This window comes from Phalacrocorax carbo, chromosome 12, assembly GCF_963921805.1.
Source record: "Phalacrocorax carbo chromosome 12, bPhaCar2.1, whole genome shotgun sequence".
NCBI lineage: Eukaryota > Metazoa > Chordata > Aves > Suliformes > Phalacrocoracidae > Phalacrocorax > Phalacrocorax carbo.
The window spans coordinates 12261071-12281193 of NC_087524.1; the positions used below are offsets into that span (position 1 = coordinate 12261071).

General features: G+C 51.0%; 1 protein-coding gene across 1 annotated transcript; it reads left to right on the forward strand.

The window, feature by feature from the left end:
- The first annotated feature begins 1602 nt into the window (after positions 1 to 1602).
- On the forward strand, positions 1603 to 5288 carry ADRA2A (adrenoceptor alpha 2A). The gene has a single exon (XM_009513001.2). It carries the CDS (start codon positions 2008 to 2010, stop codon positions 3340 to 3342), a length of 1335 nt encoding a protein of 444 aa, XP_009511296.2. The 5' UTR covers positions 1603 to 2007; the 3' UTR covers positions 3343 to 5288.
- The last annotated feature ends 14835 nt before the right edge of the window (positions 5289 to 20123 follow it).

Consider the following 20123-nt stretch of genomic DNA (forward strand, 5'->3'; position numbering starts at 1 on the left):
AGATGACAGGGCTTCCTCCATCTCGCAGAGCAAATACGTTCATTGGCCCAAGCGTTCAGCACTGCGATTAATTGAGAGCTGCCTGAATCTGGAGCACCAAGTGAGCATCATTACAGCCATTTGAAAATGAGGGAGAAGAGACTGTGAGCAAGAGGATCAGGGCTGGAGTCCGTGCACCGTACGGGTGAGTAATCTGTACATGCTGAGAGCTGACAGCTTTCAGGGCTGGGAGGGCTACCTGGTACGTCACTACTGCTCTTTTGCTATCAAAAAGGTCCTGCGTTGCTGTTGCAGCCACGTGGGTCAGTAATGCCAGCCCCTGTGCTCCTGGGGAACCTCCTGGGGATGCTCCCCAGGGCCGGGGCACCCCATGGGTCAGGGTGTGGGGGCAGCTGCTCACCTGAACCTGCCACCTGCCACCTTTACACCTGCCTGCGGGGCCGAGGAGAGCCAGGGGAGCACGGTGTGGGGGGGAAACGAGGGGGTCCCAGGAGAAAGTCTGCTGGGTCTGGTGCCATGGGATGGGAGCCCTCGTGGGTGCTGCGAGGCGGGAGGGCCTATGCAGCTAGGGCTGAATCAGCCTGGGGGGCTGGCCCCATACCTGGTTGCTCTGCCCTGTACTTCCCCTATTGGGGGCTGCTCCCCCCCCAGCCCCGCGTTTCCCTGCCTGCGGAGCGGGGTGCTGGGGCTCCTCCCGCCCAGCCTCGGGGGGTGCCCAGCCCTGCGGGGTGGGGAGGGGAGGCTGGGGCTCAGCCCGCGGGCGGTGGGTGCAGTGAGGCGCCGCGGCCAGCAGGTGCCACTGCCCCCCCGCGCTGCCAGTGCCCGCCGCCGCCCGCCGCGCCGGCAGCGCCCTGCCCGGGGGTCCCCCGCCTCCCCGGTGCCCCCTGCCCGGGGGCTCCCCCCCTGCCTCCCCTGTCCCCCTCCCTGGGGGGGGAAGGGCTGCTCCCCTGTCCCCCCTGCCCGGGGGGGCTCCCCCACCTGCCCTGCCCGCCCTCCGCCCCGCTGCGAGCGGCGCTGCCGTGACACCCGCCCCCCCGCCCCGGGTGACACGGGGGACCGTGGGCGAAGCGCTGCCCTCCGGGCGCACCCAGCAGCCGGAGCGGAGACGCACCGCCGCGGCGGAGCCCGTGGGTGCCCGCACGCACACGCGGGACGGGGCGGCTGCCGCCACCCCAGCGCTGCCCGGGCTGGCGGCGGCGGCAGGAGCAGGCCCCCACCGCACCCCCGTGGGTGCCCGGAGCCCCGCGGGCTGCGCACCCCCGCGGACGGCGGGCGCGCCCCTCACGGCGCCTGCCCGCCCACCCCCACAAACGCGCGCTGTGCCCCAGCCCCTCGCTGCGCATCCGCGCACGGGTGCGACCCGCCGGGCGCCGCTCCGCGGGGACGCTCCTCTCGCCGGGCGGGGTGAAGCCGGCCCCGCCGTGGGCTGGGCGAGACCGTGGGGCGAGGGGCTGGGGGTGCCCCGGGGGTGCGCGGCTGGGCACAACAGCGAAAGGGCCGAGCAGAGAGCGTGCGGGGCGGGCGGGCGTGAGCACGGGGCGAGGGGGGTGTGCGTGGGGCGGGGTGTGCCCGTGTCGGAGCGGGGGGACGGACGGACGGACGGACGGGACCGGCGGCTGGGCGGAGGGTGTGCGGGGTGCGTGTCTGTCCGTGCGTGTGCCTGTCTGTGTGTCTGTGCGTGCGCGCACCGGGGGCAGCTCCCCACGTGGGGCTGACGCGGCAGCCCCGGCCTGATCCGGGGCTATAAAGCGGGCTCGGCGGCGAGCGAGGCAGAGCAGCCGCCGCCGCCGGCTGCAGCCCCGGCCCCGCTCCGCTCCCGCCCCGCGCCCCCGGCCGGCAGCGCCCCACAATGAGCCGCGGGCCCCCGCAGCGCCCCGGCGGCCGCCGCCCGGCCCCGCCGCGGCCAGCGGCGCAGTAGGAGCGCGGAGCAGCCCCGCGGAGCCGAGGCGGGCGCGGCGCGGGTGGGGCAGGGGGCGAAGGGCGGGGGTGTCCACCCAGCCGGGGTTGATGTTTAACCTGGAGCACCCGTTCACGGAGGGGGGCCACTTCTTCTCCTCCATGGAGTACCAGCGGCAGCTGGAGGAGGAGGAGGGCTACCCACCTCTTGGTGCCAACGGGACCTTCAACGACAGCGGTGCCGGGCCGGGCTGGGGCATGCCGTACCCCCTACACACCACCGTCACCCTCATCAGCCTGGCGGGCTTGCTCATGCTCTTCACCGTCTTCGGCAACGTCCTGGTCATCATCGCTGTCTTCACCAGCCGGGCGCTCAAGGCCCCCCAGAACCTCTTCCTAGTCTCCTTAGCCTCCGCCGACATCCTGGTGGCCACGCTGGTCATCCCCTTCTCCCTGGCAAATGAGGTGATGGGGTACTGGTACTTTGGCAAGGTCTGGTGTGAGATCTACCTGGCCTTGGATGTGCTGTTCTGCACCTCCTCCATCGTGCACTTGTGTGCCATCAGCCTGGACCGTTACTGGTCCATCACACAAGCCATCGAGTACAACCTCAAACGTACCCCGCGCCGCATCAAATGCATCATCTTCATTGTCTGGGTCATCTCAGCTGTCATCTCCTTCCCGCCACTCATCTCCATTGAGAAGAAGAGTGGGCAGCAGGCTGACCAGGGGGTGGCAGGGTGCAAAATCAACGATGAGAAGTGGTACATCATCTCTTCTAGCATTGGCTCCTTCTTTGCCCCCTGCCTCATCATGATCCTGGTCTATGTGCGCATCTACCAGATAGCCAAGAGGCGAACCAGGGTACCGCCGAACAAGCGGGCAGAGCGCCCTGAGAAGAGGCAAAATGGCTTGGCCGACAAGGAGGACCTGCCAGCCACAGCCCAGCTCAATGGGGAGAAGGCAGCAGGAGGCAGCGGCAGGCAGGAGGGAGAGGTCAACGGTATAGACATGGAGGAGACCTCTTCCTCCGAGCACCAGGAGAATAACCAGTGTAAGAAGTCAGAGAGACCATCGAGGGGAAAGACCAAGACTAAGCTGAGCCAGATTAAGCCTGGGGACAGTTTGCCCAGGAAGGCGGAGGAGGAGAGGAACACCAAAGGGTCCCGGTGGAGGGGCAGGCAGAACCGGGAGAAGCGCTTCACCTTTGTGCTGGCGGTGGTGATCGGGGTCTTTGTCATCTGCTGGTTCCCCTTCTTCTTCACCTACACGCTGACGGCCGTCTGCAAGAGCTGCTCCGTGCCCGACACCCTCTTCAAGTTCTTCTTCTGGTTCGGTTACTGCAATAGCTCCTTGAACCCTGTCATCTATACCATTTTCAACCACGACTTCAGACGGGCCTTCAAAAGGATCCTCTGTAGGATAGAGAGGAAAAGGATTGTTTGAAGCACCCTTTGCTATGGGTAGGACTAATTCAAGACTTTGTAGAAGAGTAAGGCATGGCTTTCTTGGGCTGTGCTTGCATGGGATGATTTCCTTCAGCTTGCGAGCAGGAAGCCTTTAAAACCCAAGGTGAGCCTATGGAAATGCCAGGCAGCAGCAGCGAGGAGCAGCAGGCAAGTGGAAGCCCGAGCCGTGGCATTTGGCTTTCCAGGGGAAGATGGCTTTTGACTTGCTTGGTTTATTTTGTTAGTTTTTTTTTTTTTTCTTTTGCCAGAATCTCTCAGTGGATACTTTCATGACTGCTCAGTTTGACTCTTTAAAGACAAGCAACGTGCAGCTCCATGAGATGAACAACAAAGAGGGAGTATGCCACCCCAGAGGTGTTGGCTTTTTTATTTTGTTGTATCTTTTTTTTTCCTGTTGTATATGTAATTAATTTTAACCCCCTTGTAAAATATAGTATTGTATCCCTGAATCTGAATGTCTTAATTTTTGTCAGGCAAGCAGCTTTGAAACTGTGAATGCTTTAATTATCTTTGACTCCTTAAAAGTCCCTCTCCTCCCACCCCTAAACCCTTCTTACTCAAAACTGCTGAACAGCTAGAGCCATCCCCCCTACCTGACAGTTTGATAATATTACCAAAACTTCCAATGTCCAGTCATATTTCTTGGCTATAAAGCTTAGGATCACAGACCTCACCAGACTGGCTATTTTTGTGGTTATTTTTTGTATCGTACCTGATTCTGCTTCATTTCTGTGATATAATACAGCTGAGACAGTAACTTCCCTCTTGTTATTCATTAAAGCAGACCCTGATGGAGCGGTGGCTTTGCCGGCAGGCAGGGACATCCCAGCCAGTGGAGTGACAGGCGATTCCCTGTGCAATGTGAGGCTTAGGACCTGGCCAGGCTCCCCACGAGTTAATCTTGGCTGATATTATACCACACTGCTGCACTGAAATGTGTTCAATGCTAACTTGCTTCCCCCGCCTCCAACTGTAAATAGATAACGTTTCAAAACAAATAGCAGGGCTCCGTATATCATGTTATCTCATTTGTATTGATTCGTGATGGTTTAACTCCTGCGGGATCTCCTGCAGAAGGGGGGGGGTAAGGTTGTGCACAGGGGCTGTTCCACCTTTCTGAATTAAGGGAGAAGAGTTCTGTTTTTAATCTGCCAGTCTCATCTTTCCTGGGAAACACGAACGCATCCCACTTTCAGTCTTACACAGGGCAAAACTCTGAAATGGGAAACTTAACTGACAGTTTCTCCAGTATTTTGTAGTGTAATTAAGCTTTTTTTTTAAAAAAAAAAAAGAAGTGTAAATATTGTGAGATTGGAGCAGGATAGAGAGTTAATACTGCTTTTACACTCCTTTCCTGAAATGTCTTTCAGCTCTTTCTGCTAAAAAAATATACACAAAAATTGACAGAACAAAAGAAATCTAACGTCCTTGTGCCATGAAGAAATTTCTGGATAATATTAAAAGGAAAAACTTGATCAATCACAATAAATTAGACTGCAAGCCTATTAATGTTATGAAAACAGCTTTATCAAATACTGACAAGTCATAGAAATTGTTTGGAGAAAGCAAAGTTTGTGTGTCTTGTGTATAAGATGAATTTGCCTTCTCTGGAGTCATACGGTGCATAGGAAGAGACTTTAAAAAATACATTTTTACTTTTGGGAAGTGTTTTGTTGATTTTGCTCTCTCTTTTGACTTTGTGATTAACTCCAAGGGTCCCCGGATGCATCTTGGGACCTGGAGAGCAATGTTTACATTCACTTGCGTTTTCAGAATTGAATCCTCAAGAGGTGAAGAAAGCAAATAAACTGTGCTTTACTGTAAAAAAAACCAAACCAAAACACCAAAAAAACCCAACCATGAGCAGAAGTTGCTATAATGGATGATTATTTTTATTAAATAAAAGAGCATTTACAGATCAAATGTGAAAACCCTCTGGATAATCTGTTAGCTGTTTTATCTTACTTTTTTTTTTCCCCCAGCAGCTCACCGATCCTCCGGCAGCTTTGGCATTGACAGTTTTTAAAGAACGCATTGGGAAAAACACTTGTGTTTTCTGAAAGGCATTATTACTCCAGGTAGGGAACAATGGCTCAGTTTATTGTGCAGTGGCATAATAACAAATGAGTCCTTGATATTTCTCGGGGTTCCCCGCCCACTCCCCCCGCCCCCCCCCCTTTCATGCCACAGTAAGAACATTCACGTGTTTCTTAAAGAAAAGAGCTTAGGGTTTCAAGATGTGATTTGCTCCCTGGAAATCCAGCCTGGCACTATTGCTGGGGACGCCTGGCTGGTGCAGCATTTGCAGCTATTGAGTTGAGAAGGTTTCTCATAATTAGGTTGCAGATGGGATTAGAAATGATTAGGCTGGGAGGCAATATTTCTTGATATATGCAGGAGTGTCCATCTGTGTGGGGCTTTGTTTCCAGCCCCCGAGGGCCAGCTGATTGGGCTTCCTTGCCCTTACGCCAGTGCTGCCGAGACCCTCCCTGCAGGAGGGTGATGGGGAATTTTTCTCCCACCAAATGAAGCACTGCTTCTGTGTGGCTACCTGCTTCCCTGAGGATGCTCTGGTCCACTTGCCATTGGCTTCAGCTGGGCTGCTTCTTTGCCACAAGTGCCACGTAGCTCCGAAGACGGGGGGGTGCAGGAGGCACCGATCCTGCGAGTGCTTTAGTGTGTGCTTCGTTTTGCCCGGGAGTGCATGTAACCGTTCGTGACTTCTGGCTCCTGGTCTTCCCCCTGTTGGGGTGTCTGGACTCACCCTGCTTCCCTGCTCTGATTCTTGTTTGGTGAGAAAATAAGTGACCAGAGCCCAGTGCTGGAGCTGCTGGTCTCACAGCCCCACTCTGCCACTGCCACCAAGCTTGCAGCTGGAGGTGCTGGGCAAGCTGGGAGGTGGACCAGGGCTGGCAAGCAGGATCACTGCTGGGTGTAGGGCACCTGGTGATGGCCCAGAGATGAACCTTTTGATCTCCACGTGGTGGCCTTTGCAGGCCAGGAGGGTTTGATCTGGGCACAGTGTCCTGCTGTCTGTCCTTGCGTCTCAGCTGGCCCTGTTGGCCTTGGTGGGTTTTACAGAGCAGACCCCATGGGGCAGGAGGCAATCCAGCAGCCATCGGTTATGCTTGCCCCATCCCCTTGGCTGTCTGATGTCCTCATGGCCAAACCTCTACTATAGACAGTAGAGTATTTTGGTGAGTTTGGGGCTGGGGGACTGGGGCTTTGGTGGGCTTTCAGTTAGGCTTTCAGCTGACAGCAGTCTGATTGCTCCCAATTTTCTATCAAAAGTAAAGGTAAGGTGCAAAAACATGAAATTATGCCTCCCAGGTTGTGTCCCTCCCAGAACCTTGTGTCCAGTAAAATAAAATACTCAAGGGGCTGTTTTATGCACAGGCATCTGACGTGGCAGAGCTGCCTGCCCATCCTTGTGGCTGGTGTCTGAAGTTCCACCATCCTACTGCCTTTGCCACCTTCCAGCTCAGGCTTTTATTTCATTTTCCCTCAGCTGTTGGTCATTTTGGTTTCAGCTGTGTCCTGGACCCTCTACGCCTGCTGGGGATGGGCAATTCCAAGCCGCAGTGACCTCTGGGCACTGTGGGATGTGTGGTGGAGGTGCTGGGGTGAACCCACCATCGCTTTCCCCTTGGTAGGTGAGGACTGGCCCTGCTGCCTCTGAGCCAGAGGTTGTGTTGCTGTGGGCTTTGCTGGGACCCTCCCTTGGCTCTGCTGTAACTGAGTCCAGCTCTGCCATTTTGCTCACATCTGTGCCTGCCTCATCTCCCTGTGGGGCTGAGTCTCACCGCCCTTGCCTGGTCCTGATGCCCGGGTCTTCCCTTGCCCCCTCCCAAATCCCTCCTCAACAGGAGAAAGCTGCCTCATTGCTCTCAGCTCATTCCCATGCAAATGACACGTTAGGGGATGTAATGAACTTTGCTTGTTTTTCATACTTTTTATTTTGGTGCTGCACGGTTAATGGTGTGAGGGCTGAGGGCGGGGAGGGGGACCTGCCTTCCCAGTGGGGTAGGAGCCATTGGGCTGGCACAGCAAGCAGTGGGAAGAGGTGCTGCTCTCGGCTTTACCCTGGAGGGGTTTCTCCACAGCTTTCCTGTGTGGGGTGAACCTGCACCCCACCCTTTTGTGGAGACCCCCGAGGACAGCCCAAAAGTGTCAGCTCAGGGACGCGCAGGAGGGGCTGAGGTGAGACATGGCAAGTGTCCCAGAATGTCCCCAGGTGCAAGCTGCATGAGCAGCAGGGTTGCCCCTGCGAAGACCGGTGACTGCCTGCCCAGGGCTTGTTCCTGACCTACTCGGCCTGCTGACACATGCCTTTATTTCCACGGGGTTTCGGTCCCTGTTCTCTGGGGTACAAGGAGCTGGTCACGGAGAGGAGCGTCTCCAAGGTATTCCAGTGAGGGATGGACTTGGCCTGAATCACTCTGCTCCGGCAAAATGAGTTTCCCGTGCCTGGGGGAGCCTCTGTGGGCTTCAGCCCATGCCTGTCAGCTGTCCCATGCCGTAAGTACCCCCATCCCACCCAGCATCCCCTTGCCTAGGGGTTGCTGGATGTGGTGCCTTGTGATGTCCCTCTGGGTTGGGTTGCTGGCCTGGTTGCCTGTGAGGCTCTAATCAGCTGAAACTCTTTGTTGTATTTTATTTCTTAACGTTCCTTGTTCTTTCACCACTGGAAAAGTTCAAAGTCTGCTGAGATTGCTCCTTTATTACAGCCTGTGCTCTGGCAGGCAGCTACACTTGGAGCTGTCTCACCGCTCCTGCTACGAACTGCTCTTTACTGCTGGTTTATAGTAACATCTCTGCTACTTGTTAAGTATTTGTAGCTGCAATTGCTATGCCTTATCCCAAGCTGTAGAAATGAAGTGAAGAGAGAACAGGGTTAGTGGGGAGTGCACCTCCTGCGTTAGCCACTAGTACTCAGCTCACAAATGCTCCTGGACTGGATCCTGACCCTTCTGTGAACAGAAAGGCTTGTAGATTGAGTCTTGGGAAGTCCAGGTGAAATTCCAGCAGGGGGTCACACTGCAGTAATGCTGCACGAGGCCACAGCGCACTCCCAAATGTCCCCAAGGCTGAGCAAAGCTGACGGTGAACAGGGCTCTGTGGGGCACCATAAAACATGCCTTCCTTGGGTTGGATCATGGCTGGTCCCAGGAGAGAAGGAGACCTGCTGTTGTGGGGCAGGTGTTGAATGTTGGGAGGTGTTGAATGGAGATGCTGGTGCTTGAGTTGGTCATTCAACATCCCTTCCTTCTTGAGGGACCTTCTTGGCCATTTGAGTGGTTGCCTAGGAGTGCTCATTTCCAAGAGAGGACTATCAGTGTGTGAGGACATCTCACATCCAGGGCTATATGGATGTGAGATGGATCCCAGCACCCAAATCCAACAAAAAGGCACGAGGACAAACCATAAGCGGGAGCAGGAAGGCATCTCTGTCACTTGAGGATAAGTAGGTATCAGTAAAGTTGTAAACTTGCCAGCTTAAACTGGTTTAAAACTGCTTAAGCTGGCTCCGGTTTAGTCTGTTAGTGTGATGGTCAACTCCATATTGGCCGAGTTAGGAGAGACCATCTGTGCTGGCTTGGATCTAGGTCCTGTGGCTCTGAGAGTGGCCTCTAGCAGATTTAGGGGAATAGGGGGAAGCAAGGACCCTTCCCAGGAGGCTCAGGGGTCATTAGGCATTCAGGGATTTCCTGGGGCCAGCGGTGCCTTTTGCGCTAATGGAGAAGTTCCACTGACATGTGTTTCCCTTCAATGATGCTCTGCATTGGCAGGTCTGGATGGCTTTCAAAAATGTGTTTGAGTCAAAAACCAGCAACTGAGTGGGGTTTGTCAGGAGGTCAGGTGAGCTTATCTAAACAGCCCTGCTTCCTTGTGTGCAGTGCTTGCAGCGTTTGGCCCATATTGGTTTGGGTACAGCCTGGGGCGTTGCATTTGTAAGAGCAGCCTTGCAGTCCTCCCAGGCTGTGTGACCTGCTGTAGGGTTCGCTCACAGAGATGAGAAACATTTGTTTGAAATCAGCTACTACATGAAAGGATTGATTGCTCCTTTGCTAGCTGAAACAGTTGTGTTTTGCTGGACCGTGCCTTTATGGCCCTTTTCCAGTCTGTTTTTCAATTTCTCTCTGCAGAATAAAAGAAAATTCTTCCCACCACTGGACATCTCTGATAAAATAATTCATGCTGAAGGCTGCTTTGTTGTAATCTACATGCATGGAGTTGCTGCAAAGCATTCACCTGAAGCTTGAAACCTTAAGGTGTTACTGAAAATTCCCCAAGTAAAAAAATAAAATAGTTGTGTAGATAAATATTGAAGACAGTGCATCCAACCTTCTGCTCTTCTGAATTGACTGAACTTTTTTTTTTAAGAGTGAAATGCTGAATTCTGGCCTGTTATTAACAAGATAACTTTTGCCACCAGGAAAATTTGGACAAACTATTCCTATTGCAGATTGAACCCTGCAGGGTTAGACCCTGAGTGCGGCAGGCCTGCACAGCTCGGCTGCTGTGATGCTGATATACACCCTGGTGGAGCTTCCCCTCTCCTAGCAATTATCCCCGCAATCACGATCCCTGGGTAATCGAGTGATAAGGCGCCTATGTGCAAAGCTGAGTTGTTCTTGGTTTTGTGATGCAGATATTTGACCTGAAATGGCTCCTTGAACAAGGTTTGCCAGAATGAGCTTCCTGTTAATTTAGGCATGGCTGTGCCTGGTGCTTTGCAACCTTGCCACAGCACAAACACAGCTCTTTGCGTTTGTTGGCTCTGCTGTGCCGTCACCCAGAAAGCCACATTTCTACAGGGGATCCCAAATGCATTACTAAGTTTTTGTGCTCCCCAGGGGGGTGCCCAAAGTACAGAGCGGCGACATGACCCATGTCAACCAAGTGGCCAATGTGAGAAGAGAATGGAGTCCCCCTGTTTCTCTAAGCAAAACCCAAAGATTTAAACTTCAGAGATGTCAGTTAAAAATAATCCTACATTTATTATTTTCAAAACATCTTTGGCTTTTAAGCCAGATTCAAAATTTTGTGGGGCCTGAAGAGTTAAAATGGCCAGTTTAAACTGAATAATCTGACTTGTGCACATTGAAAGATTTGCCATCACAGGGCCTTCGGCGTTGCTGTCTCAGGATAATGAAGATGCATCCAATACATTTTGAACTGCAGTATAATTACTTTTATCAACACTGCTCAGCATTTGGGTGAGATAGCTTTAAAATGGTGCAGCAAAGAGGAAAAGAAAAGGTAAACGCTGCTCTGCTAAATCAGGCACTCACGGAGGAAAGCAAGGTAAGTAGTGTTGCATGAAGGGCAATCTTTCATCACTGTTGGCTCTACTGGGGCTAATTAGAAAATGTGTTCTGGCTGGTATGACTGGGATGAATGGGTCTTGTTCCACATAGGGTTTCCTGTAGTAAAATAAGATGGTTGTAATGGCAGATGCAATAGTGGCTGCTGCCTTTATAGCCCAGTGTTAGCTGGCTTAAATCCTTTGCAGTGGAAATTATTCGCTCCTGCTGTAGCTGTTGCTCATCACCCCCAGAAATGCCTTTTCCTGGCCGTGCTGCTGGGTGCTGGTCCGAGATGTGCAGCTGTGTCAGCAGGGTGGGCCAGGCATCCAGAAATGATTCATACAACGAGGGGCCTGGTTTTTACTTCCCCTTGGTGAAATAGCTTTTCTCATCACCTTACCTTCATGGATTCCTACTGCTGAACATGTAACTGTCTGGGACCGGGATTAGGAGGGCACGCACTTGTGGGATACAAATGAAGTCCTTGGAAAATGAGAGCGAAGCAGGGTGTAGAAATGTTTGGTGTAAACCAGCAGCAAAAAGATTCAGTCTAAAAGACTAGAGGAGGCCAACAACCCACCACAGCAACTCTAGCACCTGGGAATATAAAGATAGGATCCCTCCCTTATTAATTACCATCTCAATTGGGATGGCATAAACTGGTATGTTCAAGTTATCAGATATTTGGAGGAAGAGGTGAATTTTTAGCTGTTGTTTATTCAGACCAAGATTTAATTAATATTAAATAGATTAAATATTTGATGAAATAGACTGAAATTAAATATTTAGTTCACTCTTCCCCCCAGATAGCACCCCCAGTGGATGTTTATGTGGATAGTAAAGCTAGGACATCTTCTGAATGCCAGAGAGTGTTCAAAGGTCAGAGCTAAACAGGAGCATCATCATCAGCGGATAGCAATTAAATTGCTCTGGGTCCCTTGTCTTTCTCAGCCCCCACAGGAATGTGGTTCCTCTGGGCTTACTCAGCCATGGCCCACTGGGACTTCAGGTACCACTCTAGTGTGGGTTGTCACCCCTGCTCTCCTGCCATGTTCATCTTCAACCAGGAAAGAGGCTTCATGGGGAAAGGTTTTCTCCAATGCTTCTCATTTCTCAGGGCAGTGGGCAGGCAAACACAAAATAGGATGCAAAAAGCATTGCTTTATACAAAGTAATTACATCCCACCTCCTGAAGAGGAAGAAAACTTGTAGAAAAATAGCATCTTGCCTGAAGGAGAACAGCTAATTCCTCACCACTTGTGCAGGCTGGTGGCGCCGCCCATCCCTCACCAGAGCTGGGGTAGGACCACTGTCCCCAAGCCCTGCTGGGAGGTGAGTCTGGTTTGCTGAGTGTCTACTGGTGCTTTGGGCACCGTAACTGTGTGTGGGGTGTATGCTGGAGAAGGGCACAGGGCTCGTCCCATGCTCAGGAATTCCATGTTTGTCCTGCGTATTTAAAACCACATAGTTTTGAGTGTTTAGGACTTAAATCCTCTTATGTTAGTATCCATACCAGTGCCTTTCAACCTGTGCCTCTGTCAAGAAGCATTTGCCTTTGCAGTGAGGAGGAAAGGTCTGTGCTTGGCTCAGTGTGCCCTGTGGCTGAAGACCAGCTGCGGGAAAGCCCCCACGCATGAAGCATGGTGTACAGAAATGTGAAGTACTTTGTCAACCACAAGAGCAGCCATTGGGAGGCAAAGAAAAGAAGAAGGAGAAGACTGGACAGCTTTGGGCTGCAAGAGGAGCAGCAAGGGGAGAAAGGTGATGCGATCAGTGGCAATGTGTGGGAATGGACATAGAAGTACAGTCACAGGTAGCAGAAGACATGAGAAAATGTGATCTCTGTGTGCAGCAGGTGTACCCTATGCACGTGCTGAGTCAGATCTTCTCTGGCGTTAACCATGCCGAGAGGCAATGGCTCCTCCCAGTGCTGTTAGGGGAGCGGGGCTGGGGTGCTCGGCTGGTTTGTACAGCTCCAGCGGTGCTGCTGGCCAGGGCAGGGGCAGCTGCTGTTGCAATAAGCAGGTGAGATCCTGTCCTGGCTTTGGCAGGGAGGAAGCAACCTGCCTGCGGGAGCTGCAGGTGCTCAGCCTGGTGCCTTTGCTGGGCTTGTGCCCTGCACGGGTGGTGGTGGCTTAGCTGGGGAAGAGAACAGATAATAAAACTTAATGAAACTGGTATTTCCCTTTTTGTCAGACCTGAGGAAGAAAGCCACAGCAAAACCAAGCTCTCAGCCCTCAGCTCTTTGCTTGCAGCGCAGTTTGAATAGGCCAGAGAATATCTGGAATTTTGTTATAAACACACAGTCTATGTACAGTCTTGTAAATTAGACACGGGCTACTTGAAGCCCTGTCACTTATCAAGCTGGTCAGTTTGTGCTGGTTGGATTATTTATCATCTATTATTTCTCTATAAAAATGAGGGTTGCCTTTCCTTTTGTGGTTCTTCACAATGCTCCTTTGAGCGTTGAGCACCTTCCTCCTGCCCAAGCCCCTGCATGTGGCTGTCAGAAATCACCTGCTTGGCCTTGGAGGTAGATACTTAACTAGAAGTAGTCTCATTTGCCAAAATCCACCTGCTGGTGAGTGGAAACTGAAAAATGGGTCCTTGGTTTGGTCAAACCAAAGATCTGCTTGGAGTTGAAGGCCCTGCCTGTCTGCATGCTGGCAGGGCTTGATCTAATTCCCTATAGAAAAGAGAGGAATTCATGTTGCATTTATAAACCAAACCCAGATATCTTATCAATATTGCAGTGTCCTGCTTTATCTATAAAAGCCTGATGTTGCTTTATAACCTAGAGTGACAAATAAATCCACCTCTTCCTGCAGGAGTAGATATGGTTTCATTTGTTAGCACAAGGTTACTTAGTTAAATTATTTAGAGTTTTTCATGCAATTTAAAGCACATTGGACTCACACGCCTGGCCAGTCGTGGCCTCTTTCCAGCCACTTAAAGCATGAGGGGGTGCTTTTTCCCAGCCAAGGAGGTTTACTATCCCAAGGGCATCTTTAACAGGCCTGCCCCTTCCTTTGCTAGTTGGTGTGTCTGACCGTGCTTGGTGCCACACTCAGGGTCGTGCCACCTCCACGTGACTGACACTGGGATAATACCAGGTCTGTGAGGTCTCATACATCATCACACATCAGACAGAAATGTCCTTGCTCTGAAAACCTTGCATGCCATAGCAAGTGATCAACACAGGTAGGTGTTAGAAAGGTAGAGAGGAATAAAAACTACAGGATGTGCCAGAGCTGCCTGAGCCCCAAGGATATAATCTCTGCTATCCTGGCACCTCTGCTTCTGGCTGGGCACAGATCATGGTCCTGGTGTGCATGCAGGGCTTTCTGCCACGTCCCTTGCGGGTGGGACAGGACTTCAGAGCAGCTTGTGCTGCACCTGGGGGACCTGGGGTCTCCTGAATAGACGTCTTCTCTCCTGATGGTGCAGTACAGTGGGCAACCCCCGTCATGTACCCGGATGGCTAGCAATGGACGATGACGGGCTGGGGATATGTTCCTTTTAGTGTCCTATTTTTAGTGCTGGTGTTTGGCCCCTCTACTGACATTAGCAGTATTTTAGCCAGTGTTTGCTTGGTTTTGGGTACACTAAGCTTGTTTTAAAAGTATGTGCAATATCCTAGCAGCAGTTTTCTAAATAAAAGTATTGTCATAATCCAGCAATATGATTAGGATGTTTACACAAGACTTCCCATTAAGCATGAGGGTAAATCCAGTGCTCTAGTTATCCAGCAGGCCACTTCAGTCTACTGGTATCTGAAATACTTCAGAAGCAGTAGCAAAGCCATGGCTTGTCCCTCTCATCACCTCCAGCATCATCACGTGGGGAAGAAGCTAGTGCAATCTGTTCAGAGTGACTAAGTGGCTTTCTAGGGATCGAGTGAAAAAAAAAACCCCATGGTATATTAATAAAAGATGGTTTTAAATACGTCAGCATGGGCCAGTTGATAAAGCTCAACAGAATCGGAAAGCTGATCTTGTTCAGTTTGGTATAAAGCAGTGCTTTGCCAGCCTTTTGGCAAAAGGTAAGCCAGACCTGTGCTGAGGACCTCCTGGGGTCACGTTTGCCCACCCCCTTGCTGTGGTTCTCAGGGACCAGCTGAGGATGGAGAGTTTGCTGCCTATCGGTGCATTTGGTGTGGTGGCAACTGATCTCTGTAGCCTCTGGTGTCTTTAGGGTCAGGCATAGTTTCCCTTTTGGTTTCCTGCCTTTCACTTTGGTTCCTTCCAGCAGGAACACAGCCCTGGTGCTGGGGAAGGGCACCCTGGTCTAGGTGGGCTTGAGGGGCCATGCTGTCCCCACCTGCCCAGGAAAGGCAGGTCTGCACACAGCTGGTGGCAGGAAAGGGAGACGGCGATGGTCCTTGCTCAGGGTAGGTGCATCCCCAATGCTTGCAGCATCACCAGAGGGGCACCTGCAGACATCTGGGGAAGGACCCAGACCCCAGGGCTCCCGACCTTACTTTGCTCTTCTGTTGCTGTGGCTGTGGGTTGCCCACAGCTCAGCGCCAGCCCATCTGCAGACACCAGCATCCCATGCTTGCCTTGCCTCTTCAACACCTCATTAAACCTAGGTTCTTTTTCAAGGAGTCTGCTACAAAATCCCAAACAAACCTGTCTTTGTTTCTGTGGCTCACCTCTGCACTGCTGAATTGCCTCAAGCTCTGTTGCCACCAGGTAGCAGAGCTCCACAGCCGTCAGGGATGTCTTTTCCCTCACTCTGCAGAGGGAGGCTTTCAGAAGAGCTGAAAATATAGCCAAGCAGTAAAAACCATTCCCAAAGCAGACTTCTGAGGGCCCCCACAGTAACGCAGCCAGGCAGGTAGGAGAGTACCTGGCAAACCCAGCCCATGCTGGTGGCTTTCCTATCCAGTTGATGGATTGCACCAGGCTGTTGATCCACATTTTTTAACTGCGAGGGATCGGTAAGGGCAGGCTTCCCATGGTGGTAGGCAAGTCTTGGGAAGCTCCTCTTGATGCACGGACATCAGTGGCACCATGCAAACACTGAATGAATCTGCTGTCACCCCTATATGGCCCTCAGATTCCTCTGGTGCCTTCCTCCTAGAAGAAGAGGGGCTTCTTTACTGGGGGAGAGAATTAGACTATGGCTGAGCTGACTGTATTTTTGCCTTGTGACACAGAGAAAGGCATGTGCAGTAGGAGCCCAAAGAGAGTCTGATTAATGCACTTCTAGAATAGGATTGTTTAATGCAAACAGCTTTAGAGATATGACTAAAGTAGGAAAAGAAACTTGGAAAAGACCCCATTTGGGATAAAAGCAAAGAAGGCTATTTTTTGCAAATACCAGTATAGCTTCTTCTAAAAATACTGTCTTGCGTGTCTGTTAGAAAATGAGAACCAAATGTGATTCTGAACGGTCTAATGCAGCCTGTCATTTCAGAAGAGGAGGGATGGGGACCTCTCACTGGAGGCAGGAGATGTCCTTGCAGGCTCTCAGAGGCACGGCAGAATCCAGGCTGTGCAGAATCCAAAGCTGCCAGCTTTGGAGGGGAACATGGATGCAAGTGAGCAGCATTTGCCCACGGGCAGCTGAATTGCAGGTTCACACTTTGCTGTAGTGGCAACCATCTTCAGTCATAGTGCTGGGAAGGTTTTTGAGAGTGTGTAAGGCTTTCTAAGATGCAGGAGAATGTCATGCAGAGAGTCACGGTTTCTTATAAGCGATGGTATTTACATGCTCAAGAAAAGGAGTCACACACTGTTAACTTCTGATTTTTTAAAAAATTTATTTTATTTTTTAAGCAGAAGCAGGAACAATATCAAGGGATGGGGAGAAGAAGGACTGGTCCTTGCAAGAGAGGCGATATGAGAGCTATCTTTCTTAAGGCCCTTTTTTGCCATCCGCGCCTCCCTGGTGGGCTGTTCCTCAGAGTCCCGCAGAAGCAGTGAGGTAGGTTTCTCTCCTTTTCACATGTGTCTGCCTCAGCCTCTCAAGCAGTTTCTTTCGTAAGCCTGTAGTTGCAATGGCTGCTGGGAACACTGTGTTCAAAGTGAGTTCAGGTTGCAAACATAGATGCTGGTGTTCACCAAAGCCCTGTGAATGATTGAAAACCCGCGGGGTACCCTCTGGTACCAACCGAGACACCATACAAGTGTTTCTGGAGTGTTTTTCATCTAAACTTCTCAGTAATCTAATATTAAGTTCTGCTCCAACCTTGCCCTTTCCAAGTTGTGATCCAGCAGTCCTCTGGCCCTCCTAAAAGCTTACAGGGGGATTTTTATTTTCCTTTGGAGCTGATGAACGTGAGCATGTTTTATTTGAAATGTACTGATCAGAGCACTCCACCTCGGGCAGCAGTACAGGAATATGCACCCTGCAGAGTACATGCTTCTCCAGCCCTGCCTGATAGTTTCACCTCGTCTTTGCTATGTGTGTCAGGGAAAGTCCTGCCCATTACCTTTATGACCTGAGTCTGTGGAGAACTCAGTGATGAGAAGGCACCAAGGCCACCAGCCTGCAGAGTGTTTACATCAGGTAGGCTTTCCTAAGTATGAAACAGGCTATGTCTGTGGAGGGAAAATCTTATCTCGGACCTGCTTGGTGGGATTCAGTTCATCGGCCTCTGCGTGTGTGAAAACGTAGATGATGTCATGATGGGATCAAGAGGTCAAGATCACGTCAGGAGTCAGCAATGCATGATCTAATGAAGAAGGTCAGTAGGTGTCAGCTGCATTTCTTGAAGGGGTTTCTAGGGGCCTCAACTATCACCTTTGTTAGCCCATTACACAAATCCTTTGGTATGATGCCTAAGACCAAGTGAGCTGTAAGGTGGCACAGGGAGGGCCAGCCAGTCAGGTCTACCAAGTCCCTTGTGTTGAGGGTGGTGAGCAATGCAAACTCTTCACCTTGCAAGCTCAGAGCATCCTCTTTGCCCTTGCCTGGTAGGGTGCTCTCCAAGAGGACTTGCCCAGGAACACACTAACCTTCATGGGATTTAAATAGACCCTGTAAGCTGGAATATCCCACATCCTGCATGCTGGGTGGCTTCAAAAGGAGTCCTCAATACTGAAGAGAATACCTATTTCAGCCAAAACCACACCTGATCGCTATCACAGGGAGAATGCTGCAGTAATTCTTTGAGGTGTTTTAAACTGGTCAAATAACTGATGGGAGTGCTGGGTGCTTTTCAGAACCCAGCCGTGTTGCCCGCCTCCCCACACCGCCAAAACACCACCAGAAGGCATTTTTCTTGACATGTTTTGTTCTGTCACTATGTGTAATTTTTGTGATCAGTTTGTTTTGCCCAACTGCGTTGCTCTGGGCATGATGGGGAGGAAAATCCATCTTTCTGTAAATACTCCTCAAGCCACCTGCTGTCACAGCAGATTGCTGTGTGTGTCTCTATTCCCAGAGAACAAAACCATTGCAAGTCGGAGATTTCAGGACATTTTTCGTACCTGCTGCTGGTCTGATCCACCTCACAGCGCAAGCCTTTCAGCAAGTTTTGGGTGCAGCCCTTATAGCATTAAATGGCTATAATACAGAATGTGAACTGTCCATGCAAAGACTTACGAGGATCCGGATTTCCAGGCTGGAGGAAGAAGAACATCCTTCTGCAAAAACACTTCTGCAAGGCCTTGCTTTTTTCTCTGTCAGACAATGCCAGCAGGAGGAGAGACTTCTGCGCTTGCCTTCGAGGAAATCTGGCATTGTGTACTAAGTGCTCCGACATGCCCTGACATCTTAACCCTTTTGCTGTGGGACATGAAATGTGTGTGTTTCTGCATGTTCATCTGCATTAAGAGCCTTAGAAGGCTTTTTATTTGACCTCTGGGTTTCCCCTCTTCTGGATACCTACTATCTAGCCTTGCTCTGCAAATACAGGGACTAGAAACATGCTCCTGAGCTTCTCAGTGACTGTATCTATGTGTGAAGCAGCTGGCTTTGCAGGCAAATGTTTGCCCATCTTTATGCCCATCACAGCTTATTAATGTGTGGCATGATCACGTTGCATCTGGAAATAGCCCAGCACTAACTGCTTGCTTCCTGGCCTTGTCACCCACACCTTCTGCCAGGTTGTCTCCACTTCATATCTGCTTTCTTTTGGATGCATTTTTTTTTTAAAGCAACAGTGCCCTCAAGGATTTTGGCAAAAGAAAAGGAAAATGGAAAAATCTTCCTGGCAGAAACTATTCTTCTGATGCAGCAGCAGCTGCTGTGGAGGAGAGCCAACAGCAGGGATCCTCTTTGGAGGAGTTTACAGGCTGAGGATCAGAGCTTGTGCTTCTCTCCTTGCTTGGTAACACCAGCTGCCTCCCTGCAGAGAGTGGTGATGGCCAAATCAAGCCTGAAATATGACATTCACAGCTCTAAATTAGACATATGCTGTCTCCCTTTGTCTCCAGAATCCAGGCTAAGCTGGTGACGGTCTTCCAAGGCTTCCCAGAAGGTGGCCTATCCAGGTGATATGTCCAGCTGATCCAGGACTCAATGGATTCATCCTGTTTTAGATGCCTGCATTAAGGCAAGTTAAACCACCCTGATCACTCACTTTCTCTTGGTTGATGGTGAAGGGAACCTCCTGGCCAGGTCTAAGGGGAATGCTTGCTCTGAAGAGCTGCAAAGTTGGAAGCCAGAAATCCAGTCAAGGAGTGAACTACCTGCTTTCCTCATATTGTGTGTCCTGGTGGGCTCCATCCAAATCTACTGCAATAGGTTAACCATTTGCAGATCTTCATAAATTATTAAGCCTTCACTGAATATTTTAATAAGCACAGCCACAGCGGAAAAAGAGAAAAGCGTGGCAGGTATTTCTCACGCACCTAATACTTGCATATGTAAGTTTGGAGTGGACAGGGACTGGAAGAAGACTGCAGGAGATGACAGCAGTTGCTCATATACTTGTCTGGATTTCATGAGCTGAGGAAGCTCATGGCTGCAAGTGCAGGATACTCTCTCTGTTTTGCTCACTTCCTTTGATAAGCCAAAAGCCATGTCTAAATTTTAAGGCAAGGTCTTTTTCCTTCATCGTCGCATCTCCTTCCCTTCCCCATTTCACACTGTTAATCAGACTGGCAGGATGCCCTCCAGGCTGAGACTATTCTGGGAGCAGGGTGAGAGGAGGGTGCTGAGAAGGAACAGCAGGCTGTGCAGTTTCCTTCTCTAGCATGATTTGGCCATGATTAATGCACGTGGAAAATAATCAGCACATTCACCCTAATTCTGCAGAATTATTAAAGGGATGATAGCAAGGGGAGAGGAGAGACTTTGCTGCTTTGATTCCATTTTTAGGAAGGAGGTCAGGTGTAGTGTGAACATGGTCAAGTGACATCAGGCATCTCAAAAGGAGCAAAACTTGTGGGTGTTTTTTTTTTGTTTGTTTGTTTTTTTCTGTGAGATTTTTGTGGTGTGTTTTTTGTTGGTGTTTTTTTTTTTTTCCCCCCTGGCAAAGACAGTATTAGTCTGA

Bases quoted from the DNA above. Each gene is read 5' to 3' on its own strand.
- ADRA2A (XM_009513001.2), top strand. From the start codon at position 2,008: ATGTTTAACCTGGAGCACCCGTTCACGGAGGGGGGCCACTTCTTCTCC.